The sequence below is a fragment of the Macaca nemestrina genome, chromosome 18, assembly GCF_043159975.1.
Source record: "Macaca nemestrina isolate mMacNem1 chromosome 18, mMacNem.hap1, whole genome shotgun sequence".
NCBI classification, from domain to species: domain Eukaryota; kingdom Metazoa; phylum Chordata; class Mammalia; order Primates; family Cercopithecidae; genus Macaca; species Macaca nemestrina.
Window position 1 is genome coordinate 203,409 of NC_092142.1, and position 16,499 is coordinate 219,907.

Below are 16,499 nucleotides of genomic sequence, written 5' to 3' on the forward strand. Positions count from 1 at the left end.
CCTCCTGCCAGGCCGGGGCCACAGGGCTGGGCTTCTGCCTCTGGGAGGGCTCGTGCCAAGGTGCAAGGGTCTGCACCGCTCGTGTGTGACCTGAGGGGCATGTGGGAAGCTTTTCTGTGCTCCTCACCTGGGAGAAGTTGAGCTCATCTGGGCTAGAGCCTCTGGGGAGGTAGGAAGGCAGAGGCCTGGAATTCCTGCTTTCCCCAGACAGCAAGAAAGCTCAGCGTTGCACCTGCTCTGAGATGCCCTCAGCAGCCATATATAGTTGATTTTAACATGACGGAAGGTGCCAATTAACCCGGCTCTGTGGAGAGCTTTGAGGATTCCAGGCCCTGGGCCCCGGGCTTTTTAATATGTTCCTTCCTGAACAAAAAAGAACAAAAGATCCCTGTGGCTGATGTCGACTGCGTGGGGTAGGACATGCTGAGCTTGGGTGGGGCTTGCCCCTGAGTTTCCTTGGTGCTCCTCCCAGCCCCAACGGACACCAGCCTCTCCAGGCCGAGGCTTGTCCTGTTTAGACCCTCGTTGGTGGGGTCTGTGGTCCTGGATCGAGGGCCCAAGCACTTCTTTCATTATTATAAATGATTCACCAGAGATGCGCGGCTGTGCCCAAACCTCTCACGAGCATGAGATACAGCCAGTGTCGCTGCCGCAAGCTCATAATTCTAGTGGAAAGAGGAAATTTTACTTTTAATGTGCTCGTGTGACTCAGATGCAAATATTCAATTCCCATTAAACTTTCAAGACCTTGAGATCCTCTGAGATTCCTTGGGAAGCCGTTCCTTGGCCCCACGACTAACTCTCCTGTGGAAGGAGGCTGGGGTGGTCCGCGGGGTCTGGGATCCTGCTGCGTTCTCCAGGATTCCTTAGGTTTCATCATTAGTCCCAGCTCTTCAGCAGGTGGAGCTGATTGACTCTGACATTTCCATTATATTGTTCTTGTGTTGCCTCAGTTAACTTAGAATAATCAGTGTTTACCAGAAATAATTGATGGCGAGATGGGAATTATTGGTGATTCCCTGACATAGGCAGCCTGTATAGATAAGCGTGTTACACGGTGTCTAATTTCTGAGATGTTGGTCCACACCTTCTCAGGAACACACTTTGAGGGGTAGATTCCTGTGCAGGAGAAGCTGCTTTTCCCCGAGACGCGGTGGCGGCTCCTGCACTGGCATGGCAGGGTGGCTGTGTGACTGGGCAGGGCTGGACATGCTCCTGCGCTGGGCGCCCACCTCCGCCCTACATCTGTGTCGAGGGTGCCTGCCTTTGTTCCCCCAGGTCGAACTCATAGAATTGTATACCTTCCTGACACATTCCTGCATAGAGATGATTAGATCTGGGGGCTGAATCTCAATCTGACATGCATGTAGGTAAATTATTGACGTGAATGACTTGGGTCCTCCACCTTCAGGGTCAGGAGGCACGAGGTGGGTTTGGAGACAGCTGCCTGGCTTCAGGAAGTTTCTCTCAGAGCCTGTTTCTTTCTCTAGCAAAGTAAATGATGCCTACCTCACCGGGCTTAACACACGCTCAGTACTCAGATGCTGTCTGATCTTTGTTATAGTTAGTATTTGGGGAACAGCGTGGCTGGTAAGAAAATGTGTTATCTTTACAATTTATACAATGTCATACAAGGCAAGCGTGAAACCGGGACACTACCTTAATCTGAAGATGCTGGTGCTTAGTCTTCTCCTCAAGCATTTTGTTGTCATTCTGGCGTGTGTCAGCCAAGTCATATGACGGTACCGCGTGCGTGATGCCAGCTCAGTTACCTTGGAATGGGGAACCTGAGGCTGCCAGGGAGCATCCCTCCTGCCTCCAGTCCTCGGGGGTTTCTCTCTCTCTCTCCTTTCCTCTGTCCCTCCCTATCCCCCAATCTTCCTCACCACTCCTGCTCCCCTCCCTACCCTCCTCACTTACTCTACAACAGAGGTCCAGACTTTGACAAATCCCAGCTGGGCCTATTTATCGCTTGGCTGGGAAAGCAGAGGGAAAGGGGCCCAGTTACTACAAAAATAGAGAATTGAAATAGAATGTGAGCTATTTTTGCGTCTTGTTTTTTATTTTATTCTGAATATAAAAGGCAAGTGTCAAACAAAATCGGTGCTAACTGCGCCACTCAGCTCCGAGTCTGCTTTGTCGGGGCTCCGTGGGTTCCCACGCCCTGGCCTTCTCCATGAGCGTCTGGACACGCCGTGGCTGTGAAAGGAGCATTCAGTTATGGTCCTTTGAATGTTGCAGAGTCATGTTTAATAAAAATCTTCACGTTTACCCACAGCCAAGTCTTGATTTAATAACAGGTACTGCAGGTCTCTGGGTAGGGCTGAGCCTCTGTTATAGAAGCAGCTGCACCATCTGAGGGGCAGGTCCGTATGGGCTGGCAGGCGGCCTGGTCCTTGGAGCACAGGGTGTACCTGACTCAGTCCTGGCAGTGGGGGGCCTTGCAGTTCTAGGATGTAGTGATGCAACCTGTGGCATAAATAAAAAGCCTCATGTGCCCCCATGAGAAGCTGGGGCTTCCCCTCAGTACTGTGGTGTGCTGTGTTTGTGATCGTGCAGATGTAAAAGGGTGAGGGAGATGTCTAAAAACCAGGCTCCCAAAGACAGCCCTTCATGTCTGGTGCTTTCATGTGTATATGCACACGTGTTTGACGCGTGTGCACCTTCACACGTTCACCTCTTTCATGCATGTACACCTGTTCCTGTGTTCATACACCTGTTTCGCGCATGCACCTGTTTCGCCTGTGTATGTGCCTGCGCGTTCACCCTGTATTGCGTCATACGTTGTATTTTACATATTGGGTATTTTCAGTTTGTATCGTGAGCTTGTAACGACGTCGTGAAGAAAAGAGGGGGCCCTGGCAGCCTTTGGCTCTGAGAAACGTGATGTCACGGGAACAGATGAGACAGCCCGGGTGAGGCCGGCAGAGGCCATCGTGGCCTTGGGAGTCCGTGCACATCCACTGTCTGTCGCTGTGTGACAAGTGACCCCAAAACCTAGGGGCTTAAGGCAACATACACGTACGACTGTACAGCTTTTTCAGGTTGGAAATTCAGGGCAGCCCTGCTGAGCGGCTCTGGCCCAGTCCCCCGGGTCACTGTGAAGATGCTGTCCAGGGCTGCAGCCATCTGTAGGCTCAGCTGGGCTGGAAGTTCTGCTCCAGGATGCCGTGCTGACGTGTCTGCGGGCAGAGGCCTGGTCGTCCACACCTGGCCACTCCCCGGGGCTGCCAAGTGCATTCCTGCCCAGGGCCGCTCCTTTCCCCAGAGACGTAGCAGTGCTGGTCTTATGCCCAGCGTCAAGGTGGCCGGGTCAGGAGCAAAGACTTGTTTCCCCTACTCGGCGGCTACTCCTGCAGGGCTGGGAGACAGTGGAGGTCGCGCAGGAAGGTGTTCGCTGAAGACCGTGCTCTGTGACTTGACGGGTGTTCCTCCCAGGAGAGTGAAATGGAGACTGGACGCCGGAAGCAGCATCCTGCGTGACCCCATGTGTAGTGGGGTCACAGCAGAGCTAAGTCCTTCCTTTACAGATACTTTTCAGAGTCTACCCGCCTTTAGATTCTCTGATTAACGTGTCTGAGGAGGGTCCCAGGAGTCTGCCACCTGCCAGGCCAAGGAGGTTCCCTGCATGTGGCTCTCCCCTGACACCTTGAGAAACGTGACTCGAGAGAATCACCGAAGTTTCCTAAATGAGTCACCTGCTTTCTCTTCTCTTTGCTTTCATGCCTCCCCAGGGTAGGTCAGTCCTGTCCGCCACAGCGATACCTGCATGCTGGAGTTCCAAGGAGTTTGGGGGTGTGTCGGGTCCCCCAGGGAGATTCGGTGACTGAGGATGCTGTCATAGCAGCCAACATGTCCTTATTGTTTTCACTTTTAATGAAGTTCAGTTACTAGGTTTTCTGAGGCACAATGATGTCCTTGTGAAAAATTGGTGATCAGGGAAGCAAGCAAGTGTGGGAAAATGATCCTGCCCTTAAATCTAAAAAACGATGAAACAGCAAACAGCCCTGAAGAGCCCATGAACCTCCTCATGGGGCGGTGAGGAGACACCTCAGTAATGGCTTAAAAAAAAAAGTGATAATACTGAAGAAAAGGTAAACTAAATTTTGGGTCTCCTATGGGTAAAGAGATTGTGGCTTACATTTTGGATGTATGCGTTTATATACTTATTTATTTTTCTTTGTTGGATTTAGAATTAGTTGAAATAATTGTGTTTTTTAAATTTAAAAATTATGGGGTATACGAAGTCTAATCTCTGTGTGACATTTCTGTACTGTGAGACTCCACATACAAAAGTGAAGCCCAGACTGTCTGTCTCTAATGAGCCAGAGAGAGGTGGTCATCTCCTGCAGGCCGGTCTGGTCTCCAGGCATCTGGCCATCCTCCCAGTCTTGGGCACACCTGCATCACTGGTGCTTTCTGCCAGACTGTGACTCTGCCCAGGTTTCAGGAGCACCCGGAACTGTTTTCCTAGGGGCTCCTGCTTTGTCCTGGCTCCTGGAAGCACAGGCTTTTGACGAAGGACTCTTCCCACTGCCAGGTAAATTGGTGATTGCCCCACAGTCTGTATTTGTCACATGGGGCACAGAGAGTCTGGGCGTGCTGTCCTGGCCCTGGAGCCAGCTCTAGGACTGCCCGGCGGCATTGCCTCCACCCCTCATCTGGGAACAGGGCGGTGGGGAGGAGAAGGGAAGCAGGGTCTTGACCCTTCTGCGTCTCGAGAACACGGGAACACATCGTCCCATTGCCTCACACCATTCACAGCCCAAGCTTGTGTGAAGTATTATTTTATAACCTCCCCTGACAATGATGTATTTTATATAAGCAGCACATAAAGTGGTAATTTAATACCCTATCGAGCAGGATTAAACAATAAGGAGCAGATATCACTGTAGAAAAGTTACTTTATCCGGGAAACATTTATCTACTGCAGGTGGATGTGAATCATGGCTTCCTCCTCGGTGGCTCCTGATGAGCCTGTGAAATTCTGTCCTGTTCACCACTGTTAGTTATAAGCTACACCTTTCCTTCTATGACGCGTTAGTTACAAGCTCTACCTTTCCTTCTATGATGTTTATTTCTTGCCTGTTCAGCACTGTTAGTTACAAGCTATACCTTTTCTTCTGTGATGTATATTTCTTGAAGGCATGGACTAAATCCTAATTCCACAGTATTCGATGCACATACTCAAGAGATACTTGTTTGAATGAATGGATTAATAGAAAATAGAAGTGGTGACTTCACTTTATTTCATTATGTCAAACTTTGTCTACACGGAAAATTTTATGGTCCTTTGGAAAAACAGGGCCTCTGTGCAGGGTTGTTAGAGATTGTGAGAATGCCGCAAATGGCTCTGTGGCTCTAGGCTCACAAAGGGCTTGAGGGACTTGGTGGCGCACCTGTGTTGAAAACTGAGTTCTGCAAATCCATTGGAGTGACCTGCCAGCACCAGCACACACAGCCCTCCTTCCCAGTTGATTTCTGCACAGAGGCTTCTTCTGAATGCCCCAGGTGAACGTGGGTTCAGCCATCACTGCTGGGCTTCCACAGCAAGCCAGGGTGCTGCAGGGACGAGAGAGAAGAGGGGCAGGACCAGGATCTTCCTGGGCCCCAGTGCCCGTGTGGGGACGCTGCCTGGCCTGGCTTTTCTGGGGGAGGTCAGGGAAATGATGGCATGGAGGGACTGTTGGTATGAGTCGCTTGCTCAAACATAGATCCCAGGTCTGTGTGGGAGGCAAATAGAAATTTATGTGGGTATCATCAGTAACATAGCAAACATGGGCTTCTTCACTAGGGTGGCTGACCCTCTTGCTCATCTGCTGAGCAAAGGCCCGGCCCGGCCAGGCCCGGCCTGGCCTTCTACGCCTCCACAGTGAGCTTTTCTCAAGCTCTGTCCACTCCATGGAGATGGCCGGAGCCAGGGCAGATATGGGGTGTTTTCCACTTTTTATTTATTTTTTCTTTTTTGAGATGGAGTCTTGCTCTGTCGCCCAGGCTGGAGTGCAGTGGTGTGATCTCGGCTCAGTGCAAGCTCCACCTCCCAGGTTCACGCCATTCTCCTGCCTCAGTCTCTCGAGTAGCTGGGGCCACAGGTGTCCGCCAACACACCAGGCTAATTTTTTTGCGTTTTTAGTAGAGTCAGGGCTTCACCGTGTTAGCCAGGATGGTCTCAATCTCCTGACCTCGTGATCCACCAGCCTCGGCCTCCCAAAGTGCTGGGATTACAGGCGTGAGCCACTGCACCCGGCCAGGTATTTGTCAGTTTTTGAAAGCTACATTTAAAGAATGAAATAGACCGAACAGAATTACTTCCTTTTGAATATTTAATACTCAGTCTACCAGAACACTTAAATATAGTTAATGTATTCAAATAATAAGAAAGAACTTTCCCTCTGTTCCAAAGAAAAAGTATAAACAACCTTTTACTTGTCAGGGATTTCACTATGTTTCTAAAAAGCCAGCAAGCACTTTTCCTGAAATAGACCCATCTCTTCCTCTGCATAGACCCTATGAACATTTTAGCTACATTTCTGCTGTATCTTAATGTGATAGATTGTAGAAAATTCCTTGCTACTGGAACTTCACGATGCTTTCCTTTGAAACATCAAATAGAAAGTATGGATAGTAAATCTCAGACTAGTTGCAATTATCAGTCTTGGTAGAGCTGCCACCCACAGCCTCTGTCAATTACAACAGAGTGTGTCTCCCCAGCAACCCGGATTAGATTGCGGACCAAGCCAGGCTCACCCAGGATTCAGTGCAACGTCTTTCAAAGCTGTAGTCACTGCCCCTGGAGGAGACTTGAGAAGTCCTCCCTTTGATGCCTGTGCATGGCTGTTCTCAGATCACAGCAGCTGCAGCAGCATCTCAGAGGATGCCAGCAGGGGTGTCCTGGGTATTGACACCACGGTAGGGGCCTGCAGTGTCTGAATGAAATGGGCCGTGAAAGTGAGCACCCTAGAGGAGTCCACAGCCACGTTTCAAAGGTGCAGTGGCCCGAGGTGAACCCCAGAGCACTGAGGAGCCTGGAGTTGACCTGTCACGACTTCATTGAGAGAGCTGACTGAATTCCGTACCTGTGCGGGCAAAATATGGCTGTTTGCGCTTGGCCCCTTCTCAGTCCAGGGCTAGGGAGGTTGTCTGCACAGCTAGTGGGAGCTTAACTTTGTGCACACTCGGGGTTGGGTCCCACTCCTTTCTGTGAGCCCAGGGAAGATAGACATGCCGAGCTCTCCTGGAAGGAGGGCCCTGACGAGTGGAAGCTGAGCTTCAAGATGGTCGGCCTTGTGGTGTGCGTGGCGGGTTCGGAGTCTGTGTGTGCTGAGTGGGGGCCCGGCTGCTGCTGTCGCTATTGGGCTCAGCAGACGCTGCGGGGGACGTGGCTCCTGTTGTACTTGGTGGTTTTCTCCTCACAGGAGTGGGTTTCCCTGCTGTGAAGGTGTCGGGGCTGTGACAGGCAGCCTGGCAGGAGGAAGACGCTCGTGGGGTTGTGCCCTGAAGCCCCCTTCCTCTTGAGGAGCATGAAGGGGGTTTGGGACCCTGCTTCCGGCTGCGCTCCCTTGCTAGGTTCTTGGCCTCGGGGGCCAGGAGAAGCTGAGTACAGGCCTGAAACCTGGACCCCTTCCACAGCCTCCGTGGCGTTTGTGGTGTGATGCGGGACGAGGCCCTTGGAACTCCAAGCCCTACCCTGGCATGCCCGCCCACTGGGGCGTCTTGGGCACCTGCTGTGTGCTAGGCTCCGTGGTGGGGTGGGCGGTAGCAAGGGCTGTGGGGTAGAGTGGACACGGTACGCGGATGATGAGAAGCCTCAGGGAGGCAGTGGGAGCACAGCTGAGACCTGCAAGGAGGGGACTGGCTGTGGGTGTTGGGGCTCAGGGAGCTGCCTCTACCCAGAGCCACAGTGGCCAGTGAGGGCAGAGCAGGGGACCGAGGCCCAGGGAAGCCGTGTGTATGGTTCGCATCAGGTGTGCGGGTCTGCCGGGCTGTGCGGCCCTTCTCAGTCCTGGCTGGGCCTGGGGTCCCAGAGGGAACGGAGGGTCTTTGCATCTCCCTCCTCTTGCTTCCCTGCTGCTTCCTGGTCAAGGGATGCTTCTTTATTGCAACTCTGGCAGTTATTGTGCATATTAAGAGGAGTTTCACAAAATCGTAGGGGGGAAGGCGGACTAGGGATTCATTTTTTTTTCTCCCCCTGATTTTACACGGAGCCTTCTACTATCCCTTAGTGTGGAGGCAGAGTGCAGATGCTCTACAGTTATCTATCCAGGAAGAGAAGAGCTGATGGGAAGTCACAGATCTGATCAGTGCAATAGCACTGACATTTTTAAGTGGGAGAATGCTGATGTCTATAATAATCAGAGTAAAACTTCAGTAGCTTCAACATAAAGATTCTGAGATGATCTTAGAGCCATTTCGTCCCTAGATCCTTCTGCAGTGTGGAGTGTGACATCTCTACCAGCCTCTGGTCAGTGGCCACCTGTGGGTAACTGAATGCTTGAAGTGTAAATGAGAACTTCTAATTTTATTTAATTTTAGTCAAATTTAAATAGCTATATGGGCCGGGCACCGTGGCTCATGCGTGTATTCCCAGCAGTTTGGGAGGTCGAGGCGGGTGGATCATGTGAGGTCAGGTGTTCAAGACCAGCCTGGCCAACAAGGTGAAATCCCATCTGTACTTAAAAATATAAATAAAATAGTCAGGCGCGGTGACAGGCGCCTGTAATCCCAGCTACTCGGGAGGCCGAGGCAGAAGAATCACTTGAACTCGAGAGGCAGAGGTTGCAGCAAGCCGAGATCGAGCCACTGCACTCCAGCCTGGGTGACAGAGGGAGACTCTGTCTTAAGAAAAAAAAAAGATTTTAAAAAACCCTACATGCCCCTAGTTGCCTCTGTAGGAGACGGCATGGTTCCAGAAGGTAGACTTTGTGTTGAGGACTCTGCAGCGTCAGGCTGGAGACAGTCTCCCTTCCTAGCAGCGTGGGCCCCTGGGCTGTTCTTCTACCAGAAGGGATGGTGGCGTCTCTGGGAGGTATCTGTAGACTCAGATCTGTGTGGATTAGTGACTTGTGTTACTCACAGATACTTAATTTTATGGGTAAATGAATACCTGGACTGGCTGCAACTTCAGGGCGAGATTCGGGAGTAGGGAGTGAAAAGTGACGACGGAACCCTGGGCTTGTCCTGCTGCCCCCAGGACCCGGTCGGGGTGCCTTCTCGTCTGAAGTCCCAGCACGTGGTCAGGGTACCCCTTGCCTCTGAAGCCCCCAGGAAGTGATCGGGGCACCAATCCCCTCTGAAGCCCCAGCACCTGGTCGGGGCACCCCTCCCTTCTGAATCCCCCAGCCACCTGGTCGGGGAGCCCCTCCCTTCTGAATCCCCCAGTACCTGGTCGGGGCGCCCCTCCCTTCTTAAGCCCCCAGACCCTCCTGGCCTGCGGTGCTGCTTCTCCAAATGCTGTCCTTGGCTGTTTTCCAGGAGTCACCTGCACCAGAGCAGGCTGCGTGTGTCATTTCTTGTCGGATCTGGGGTGTCAGTGAAGCTCATTTATCTTGTCTTCCTCCTCATGTGCCGTATCTCACCTGTTGACTGTCTGAGTTTGTGTGAGTGCGTGTTGTGCGTTCTCAGGCTGTACTCGGTGCTTAGGTGACAAGAACGTCTTAGAGCAACGGACTGTCTGCTCCAAAGGACGCTGGGCATGAATCGAGACACAGTTTACTTGTGGGGTTTAAATTTCCTGGGTGTTGGAGGCAATTAAGGGGAAACAAGGTCTAAAAAACCCCTGCAGATGAGGAAGGCAATAATGAAAAAAATTACTCTATACACACTTAGCAGATGATTTACTTTGTAGGTGAATTTTGCATTTCGGGAACTACTAAAGCTACTGTTTGTAGGGATTCCTTGATGAGCTTCTTGTTTTCTGTCTAGAAAGTAAAGTGGATCGGTTTTGCCTTTAATGCTGACTGACTAGAATCTACTTCCTTTTCCCCCCATTCACGTTAGGGTGGGGATTGGACTGGAAGAGCTGTAGGATCTCTTTATTTCTGATCTTAAATGAATTTTTTCTTCAATGCCCGGTTCTTTGGTTTGGGAAATGTGCTCAATTTGTACCGTGCTTTAAATGTACACAATGGTCGAAATTGCTACTTTTCTTTAAAGTTAGATATAACATCTTAAGTAAAATGTCATCTATAAATCAGGCACAGTCTGGGGCCTGGAGACCCCTCTTGTCACTTCCTTCCAGCTGTGTCTTCTTCCCTGGCCACATTGCCCCTGGCCACATCTCCTCCCCAAACCACGCCGTGTCATCCGCCCACCACCTCACCTCTGGTCACAACACCTCCCTCCCGGCCACATCACCTGTGGCCTCACTGCCTGCCTCCCTCCTTCCTGGTGGCCTCCGTGGCTCCCACTGTCTGCCCTCCCGAGGGTCTGTTCAAGGCTCCTTCCCCGTTTTCCACTCCTGAGTGTGGGTCTCGGGGCCTAGATGTTTCACAGGATGCAAGTTTCTTCCCTTCCAGCCGTGGGTCTCTGAGCGACAACTCCAGAGAGGGCACTAAGCTCTCCTTACCTACCTGGGGGGCCCTGAGCCCTGACCACCGACCACCAGGGCTTTTCTGCAGTGTGTGGGGCAGACTCATGCATGAATTGGACTAAAAAGATGCTTCCAGGAATCCTTGTTTTAAGTGCACTGGAGCAGAGATGGGGAGAGGGGACCACCTGGTTTGCTCAGAATTTGGTCCTGCTCACAGCCAATGAGGCAACATAAGCACCTCCTAAATGAAGCATTCCACAGACTGATTTTACACATGACAGAAAGGCTTCACACAATGAGTGAGTTTGAGCTGCATTTGAAGGAAGAACAGGTCCCTGTAGGTGGAAATGAAAGGTAAGCGTGACCCAAGCCATCAGCAGCAGCGGGGGTGGGGTGGTGCAGACTCCCCATGGATGGTGGGCATGGCTGAAATGCAGGAGAGGGCAGGGGTGCGAAGGAACAGCAGGGCGGCAGTAAAATTCCCCTGCAGAGAGGGGACGTGACTGAGATATTATCACATGTATACAACTGAGAGATGATTTGAGGAGGATTTCTGGGAGCCTGTGGGAAGAGCACGTGGTCATCATCAGTTCTCGGGATCTCTTTTTATGAAGTGAAAATAGTCTTGCCTCTGCCTATCTTGTGAGCTGTTGTGACGATCAAATCAGATAATCTTCAGCGAGCCTTGTAAATGCTAAAGCTTATGACAGACTGTTCCAGCCCCCTTGTCTCTACCCTCCTTTCCTCCTGAGTAACGTGAACCCTGCTGGGTACCTCACTATCTGCCTGGTTTCCTCCTCCATAACGTGAGCCTTGAGTACTTGCTGGGTACCTCGCTGTGCACCTTCCTTAGTAACGTGAGCCCTGAGTATTTGCTGGGTACCTCGCTACCTGCCGTACAGCTGGCTGTAGAATTGTCAAACGCACTTGGCTGGCACATAAGCAGAAGTGCTCGCTGGGCCTTGGGAGGGCTTTGTGACATGTGGGTGCCTTCTGTTCCCTGTTAGGCTGGAGCTGCAGGAGCCCCCCTAGACCAGATAGAGGACCAAGGCTGTGGCCTCGGGGTGGGGGCTGGGGGAGCTCCCTGGGTTTATTGTGTGGGTGAGAGCAAACTTCAGTCCCGCTGTGGCATTGGGATTCAGGGTTCCTTCTGGAATGTTCTGAGTGAGAAACAGGAAGTGTGCACAGGTGCGTCTTCTGTGGATTTTATGGTTATCTCTTGGGAGAGCACTGGTGCCTCTGAACTATGAACCTGCAGAACCACTTCTTCCACTAACGGCCGCCTTTATATAAAGAATGACTTACAAAAGATGCCACTTCAGATGGAGGTATTTGCAGGTGTGGCCTGAAAAATGAACAAAATGACTTTCATCTCAAGGAAAGTACCTTACATTTTTCCCAATGATAGACATTTGAGCTTTCCAGTGAATATTAAAACATAAAAATCTTGTGTCCACCACTCTCTCATGTGACCAATGGTGATACTGACGTGGGGTTTTTTTTTTTTGTTTTGTTTGTTTTGTTTTGTTTTTTTTTTGGGGGGACATATAATGTGGAAGCCGCTCATAACTCTGAACCAGTATTTTCTAACCAATGTGTGATTACAAAATCGTGTGCTGGTAAAAGCCATTCAAGTGCAAGACCGACCAGTCGACTTAGAAGGAATTGGGGCAGAAAGGCCCGTCGACCAGAGCACAGACTCTGTGTTGCAGACAGCCTGTACGGAAGTGCCACTTGTTACATTTGGCAGCAGAGAATACCTAAAATGATCTGAAAACACAATGAAAATACTGCTTCCTAATTGTATATCAGTAGGGGGTCGGACTTTCTTCATAAACTTCAGCCATGGCTCTGCAGCCCACTGAACGCAGATGCAGGCATGAGAATCCTGCTGTCTGAGGTGCAGAGATGTTAGGTGTTTTCACAGTAGCACAAACTGTTGCCACGCTGCTGCTTATTTTGGAAAATGGTTTCTTCTTTAAGACTGTGTTAAGATGTAATGACTTTATCCTTGTAAAAGAAACTAAATTATGTTCTTTTTTTTTTTTTTTTTTTTTTTTTTTTTTTTTTTTTTGAGACGGAGTCTTGCTCTGCCACGCAGGCCGGAGTGCGGTGGTGTGACCTCAGCTCACTTCAACCTCTGCCTCCTGAGTTCAAGCGATTCTCCTGCCTCAGCCTCCCTAGTAGCTGGTACTACAGGTGTTCAGCACCATGCCAGGCTAATTTTTGTATTTTAGTAGAGACGGTGTTTCACCATGTTGGCCAGGCCGGTCTCGAACTCCTGACCTCAAGTGATCCACCTGTCTCTGCCTCCCAAAGTGCTGGGATTACAGGCATGAGCAGCCACCACTCCCGGCCTGATGAGAAAGCTTTTTTGTGCTCTTTAATAAAGTGCAAAGGGTTCCTGAGACCCAAAAGTTTGAAAACCACTGGCTTAAACCGACAAAATTGTCCATGATTCTTCAGTGTATCTTCTAATCTGTTGATGGAGAGAGGACAGCAAGGGTTGCTTTACTTTTTTCCTTTCACAACTCAATGGTGCTGGGACAACTGGGGTATCCACATAGAAAAGGATGGACTGGACCCTTCCTCACCCTACACGCAAAGCTCAACATGGTTCCAATGTAAGGAGCTGACTGAGACCCATTCTGTCAGTCTGCTGGGTACCATAACGGACACCACAGACCGTGCGACTTAGACAATAGCATCTTATTTCCTTTTTTCTGGAGACTGGAAGCCTGGGATCAAGGTGCGGGCAGGGTTGGATTCTCTGGGGCCTCACCCCATGCTGTGTAGACAGCTTCTTCTCTGTGTCCTCACAGGTTTCTCTTACGTGTATGCAGCACTGAGGACTGTGTCTAAATTCTCTTAAAAGAACACCAGTCATACTGGATCAGGCCCTACTTTTAAGATCTTATGGGACCTAAATTGCCAAGTTAAAGGCCCTGTATGTAAATACAGTGACATTTTGGGTTTCCGGGGTTGTGACTTTAACATGGAATCTTGGGGGAGGGGGACAGTTCAGCTCATAACACCTTTAGGGGAGAATCCTGGAGAAACTGTTAGGTTGGATTAGGCAATGTTTCCTTGGCTGAGACGTCTAAAGCTATAACAAGCAACTGAAGGGAAAAAGACGGTATCAAAATTAAAAATGTTCAATTCAGAGGATACTATTAAAGTAAAATGACAACCCACAGAACAGGATACATTATCACGATAAGGACCTGATATCAAGAATATATTCAAAAACTCTTAATAAAAATCCAATTTAAAAATGGACAAAGGATTTGAATAGACACTCTCCAAAGAAAGACATATAAATGCCTTAAAAAGCACATGAGATGTTTAGCAGAATTCGTCATCTTAGAAATGGAAATCAAAACCACCGTGAAATAACACTTCACAACCACCGTGATGGGTGGGTAAAACCCCAGTATTGGACAGTGACATGTTGGTGAATTGGGGAAAACTGAAATCTTGATATATTGCTAGTGGGAGGGGAAGTAAAATGGTGCAGTTGATTTGGAAAAGTCCGACAGTTCCTCAGAAAAGCATGAAATCACCGTACGACCCAGCAATTTCACTCCTAGCCATATGCTCAAGAAAACTGAAAACATTTTTCCAAAAAGTATGTCATGCCTGAATCTTCACAGCAGCATTATTCATAGTAGTAGAAACAGTCCAGGTGTCTGTCAACCGGTCACTCACTGAGATTCCACTCACCTTAGACGTGAAAGATGTCAGCACCGAAGGTCACACCAAAGGTCATGCACTGTACGATTCTCCTCACAACAGGTGTCCAGAATGTGCAAATCCAGAGAAAAGGAAGTTGGCTGGTGATTGCCAGGGGCTGGTAGAAGGAAGGAGCCAGGTGCTGACTCTTAATGGGTTCAAGGTTTCTTTGGCCTGTGGTGAAAAAGTCCCGGAATTACATACTAGTGGTTGATGTGCAGCTTTTAGAATATGCTAAAAAGACTGAATTGTATTCTTTAATATTGGGGCTTTTGTGCTTTGTAAATTGCTTTTCAATTTAAAAAGGAATTCAAGAAGTTATTTGGTGTTGATATGATAGTATCCAAAACAAGTTACTATGTAACTCACGTCCCCAGCGTTAAACTTCATTTTCTGAGGATCTTGAAGTGTTTGAGGCTAGGAGACACAACGATCCTATACTGTATGTTACACCCCATCTTACTGATTTCTATCTCACATAACCATATTCAGGAAAAACCGACATGTAAATGTGAGCTGAATGCTATGCAGAGGCACATTCCTCTTACCCGGATGATCTTTAGTGGTACAGTAAGAGATGAGATCATAGCAACGTTAGTTTAGTTAGTTTAATTTCCATGGCAACAGGAATTTGGCACATGGGATGAGTTAGATCTCCCTGCACAGCTCCTAACGGGGTTGCCCATTTCTGTGTGGTGTCTGTGTATATTCTCGCTGTGGAAATAAGTGATAGCGCCTGCACAAACACTTGTCCAGAAGCGCACACGAAGCTGGTGAAGGCAGAGGACAGGCGAGAGGGAAGCATGGCTCAGCCCTGGCAAAGAAGACCGTTATTCCAAACGCAAAATATTCAGGAACACAATCCTTGGGAAGACTGGTGATGTCTTTAGACCTCACCACTATCGGGTTGTATCTGTGCAGCCAGTTACCAGAGCCGCAGAACGGCGTGTGTTGGTATTGGTGTCATCACTCAACGATTCTGACTTTTCCTGGTGCTGAGGATGACTGCATATGGCAGAAGCAAAGTGCTAATCTAGCACAGGTCATCATATCCAAGTTCTTTTCTATGAAGGCGGGCAGGGTTAGGAACCACCCCACCCCACCCCACTCCCCAATCCTATAAGAACTGGGATCTGATGATCTGTGCTGTCGAGAGAGGCAGGGTTAGAACACCTCATTCCTCAATCCCATTGTTGAAAATAATAGTTGGATTGGGAGGGTTTTTACTCCTAAGGTTGAAGCCGTGCATTTCTGGAGCCTGGGCTGTCAGTCATGGTGGCTGGGGAATGCTGGGGCTGCGGTTGTCTGGCTGCCGGTAGCCCTGCTGGTGGGTCCTCCCTCTTTGACACCGTTCATTTCTGAAGCTTGCTTTCCCCGGTGTTGGAAGTAGCAGCACTGGAAGAATGGCCGCCTTCCTACAGTGAAGCTCTGGCAGGAGAGGAGAAGATACGGAGCGTCTGTTCAAGGACGTGACGTTCTGGGCACCGCACCATGCGTTCTGCTTCTCAGCTGTGCCTCCTGGTTGATGTTACCATCACCTGGCATTTCCCAGGAGGTAACTCGCGAATGCCACACTGATGGAACAGTGCGGCTCGAGTCCAGGGCCGCTGGAGCACATCAGCAAGGTCAGGCTGGACGCATGTGCTTGCTGACAGGAAAATGACAGGAAATGTCATGTCAGTTCAGGAAAATGACAGGAAATGTCATGTCAGTTCAGGAAAATGACAGGAAATGTCATGTCAGTTCAGGAAAATGACAGGAAATGTGTTTGCTGACAGAAAAATGACAGGAAGACGACAGGAAAGAGGCCCATGAGGAGAGGAACCAGTAGATTCAAGGCAGTTAACCGAAGGAGCGAGCCATCACAGGCTGGGAGGACACCCCAGCCACAGTGGATGTCAGCGGTGGTGGCTGGACTCGGGGTCCGTGAATGTTGCATGATCGAACGTGTTTGGTACATTCTCAGCTCCTGCCCAGGTGCCTCCCAAGCATCGGGTGTTGTGGCTCCCCACACCCTTCCCATCTGTGTGTAGCATGACCACCACCTTCCTACCGTGTGTTTGTCCTATCACGGCTGCTGTGCCTAACGGACGCTTTGCTTTCCAGCTACTTTCCTATAACCAAAGCCCTTGAACGACTTTGCGTTTCAGAGACGACAGGGTATTAGTTTTTCATGATTGCTCTGAGGATTTCCGAAAGCAAATGTAACTTACAGGATGGAAGATATTGGAGACAGTAA

General features: G+C 49.8%; 1 protein-coding gene across 4 annotated transcripts in view; it reads right to left on the minus strand.

Annotated features, from left to right (window-relative positions):
• Nucleotides 1-4,541: 4,541 nt before the first annotated feature.
• LOC105471856 (disco-interacting protein 2 homolog C-like) overlaps nt 4,542-16,499 on the minus strand; it is a 220,576-nt gene continuing 208,618 nt past the window's right edge. The window contains exons 7-8 of one of the 4 annotated variants that reach the window (XM_071083731.1): nt 14,252-14,434; nt 4,542-11,873 (exon numbers count right to left, since the gene is read on the minus strand). In XM_071083731.1, coding sequence (XP_070939832.1) covers nt 14,253-14,434 — 182 coding nt within the window. In that variant the 3' untranslated portion in view covers nt 4,542-11,873; nt 14,252. Of the gene's footprint in view, nt 11,874-14,251; nt 14,435-15,734; nt 15,909-16,499 lie in introns of those variants that run through there. The other 3 variants (XM_071083732.1, XR_011616204.1, XM_071083734.1) reach the window with 3 other exon arrangements.